The sequence below is a fragment of the Octodon degus genome, unplaced genomic scaffold, assembly GCF_000260255.1.
Source record: "Octodon degus isolate 3935 unplaced genomic scaffold, OctDeg1.0 scaffold00126, whole genome shotgun sequence".
Taxonomy (NCBI): Eukaryota; Metazoa; Chordata; class Mammalia; order Rodentia; family Octodontidae; genus Octodon; species Octodon degus.
The window spans coordinates 5,890,938-5,892,811 of record NW_004524702.1 but is presented as its reverse complement, the minus strand read 5'-3'; the positions used below and the strand labels follow the sequence as shown (position 1 = coordinate 5,892,811).

The 1,874-nt window shown below is 56.4% G+C and overlaps 1 protein-coding gene across 1 annotated transcript in view; it reads left to right on the top strand.

The window, feature by feature from the left end:
* Spink8 (serine peptidase inhibitor, Kazal type 8 (putative)) overlaps window positions 1–1,874 on the top strand; it is a 15,497-nt gene that overhangs the window by 6,618 nt on the left and 7,005 nt on the right. Inside the window, exons 5-6 of the mRNA XM_023700739.1 lie at window positions 461–510; window positions 1,076–1,197. Coding sequence (XP_023556507.1) covers window positions 461–510; window positions 1,076–1,197 — 172 coding nt within the window. The remainder of the gene's footprint in view (window positions 1–460; window positions 511–1,075; window positions 1,198–1,874) is intronic.

Here is a 1,874-nt window from a genome sequence, read left to right as displayed (position 1 = left end):
TTTTTTAAGGACCAGTAGGATTGAATATGTAAGCCTTAAAGAAACTCAGCAGATTTTAAGGGATTTCAGTGTAACTATTTCATGGAAATTTATGACCTGCAATGCATTTTCTACAACAATTAAGAGTGCCAGGCATGGTGGCACATGCCTATAGTCCCAGCACAGGGAGGCCGAGGCAGGAGGATCACTGTGAGTTTGGGGCCCGCCCGGACTGCATAGTGAGACTCTGTCTCAAAAACAAAGAAGAGCTACTACTATTTACCCGTGAAGCAGAAGCTGGGTCTCCAGTTCACTAAGGGCTGGGTGGCACGAGTTCCCCGCCTCCCCGCTCCGTCAGACAGCCAGAGAGCTCCAGGCCTCCCCGTAGGACTGGGAGTGCCCGCCTCCCTCATTCCAGGCCAAGTGCCAGCTCCGATGAGGGCGGCCGAGGGTGGCTGAGGTCCCTGCTCCTATCTTGCAGACTTCCCGCTGCCCGTGGCGTCCACAGGGTCGCTCCTGGAGGACACAAAGGTGAGCCCAGGTCCTGTCAACTCTGCCTTCTCCAGGAACAGGTGGGGACACCCATGGGAACTGCAGGACGCTGCGACTGCCCCCAGCCTCCTCCCCCCAGTGCTCACACGGCTCTCCTGGGAGGGACAGGCGTCATCTTTAGCACCAGAAGGATGGGCATCAGGGCTCAGCTCCAGCTTGGTGGGTGGGCAGGGGACACCACCCTTCTGCAGTGACATCCTAGCAGGATGCGCCCCCACCCCTGTCCTGTCCCTTCCCTCCCCTTCCCAGTCCTGCTGCAGTCAATGATCAGTCGCCTCAGAGGAGCTGCTGCTCTCACTCTGTGCCCCAGCAGTGGCACTGTGGCCCCCAGGCAGAGGCCCTGTGGGACCCTGGGGCGTGCAAATTGTGCGCCAGGCCTCACTGATGTGGCTGCCCTCGTGATCAGCACCAGGACAAACCCTCTAGACCCAGATTGGGGTCCAACCTCAGGGTCGGGGTCTGACTCTGTCCCTTCCCCACCTCCCAGTGGCCGTGGCCCAGGGCCTCAGAGGAGGCCCTAAGCAGGCTCCCCGTCCTCCCACAGGCCCAGTGCGCCCAGAATATCAAGAGGTGCTGGTTCCTCTCCTTCCTCAAGCCCAGTGAGCCCATCTGTGCCAGTGACCAGGGCACCTACAGTGGAGAGTGCCACCTCTGCTCCAGAGTGCTGTGAGTGCCCTCCTTTCCCCTGCTTCTCTCCAGCAAGAGGCGGGCCGTGGCCCTGGGAGAGGTGACTGCCTCAGCCCACTTCCTGTGTTGCCAGTTGGACCTCCCCTGCCTGTGCTGTTGCCCCCACCCCACCCTGGGTCCCCTGAGGGACCTGTGATCCTCTTCAGATAGTACAGAAAAAGAAGGTCACAGAGGTGACCGTACCACACAGGCCGGGACACAAGCAAGTAAGCAAAGGGCACCCTGGAGCCAGGAGCAGCAGAACACAGGTTACTCAACCATAGATGAGTCCCCTTGGGCCACACAGGACAAGGGTCAAAAGCTAGACCAGAAGAAGGAGGATGAGGCTAGCTTGGAATGGACGTCAGTCTCCACAACACTCTTGGCCAGGTGTGCCGGTACACATCTATAATCCCAGCACTCAAGAGGCCGAGGCAGGAGGATCTCTGAATTCAAGGGCAGTGAGTTTGAGGCCAGCCTAGATTGCACATCAAAAAACAAAACTTATTTTTATCATGTGTTCTAAGTTCTTTTCTTAGCAATTTCCCTAAGAATTATAGTAATTTTAGTTGGTATAAGTTTACACTAACTTAGAGCCAGTGAGATAGCTCAGCAGACTAAGCGCCTGCCCAGGCAGGAACAGGGACATAGGTTCTTTTTTTTTTTTTTTTTTTTTT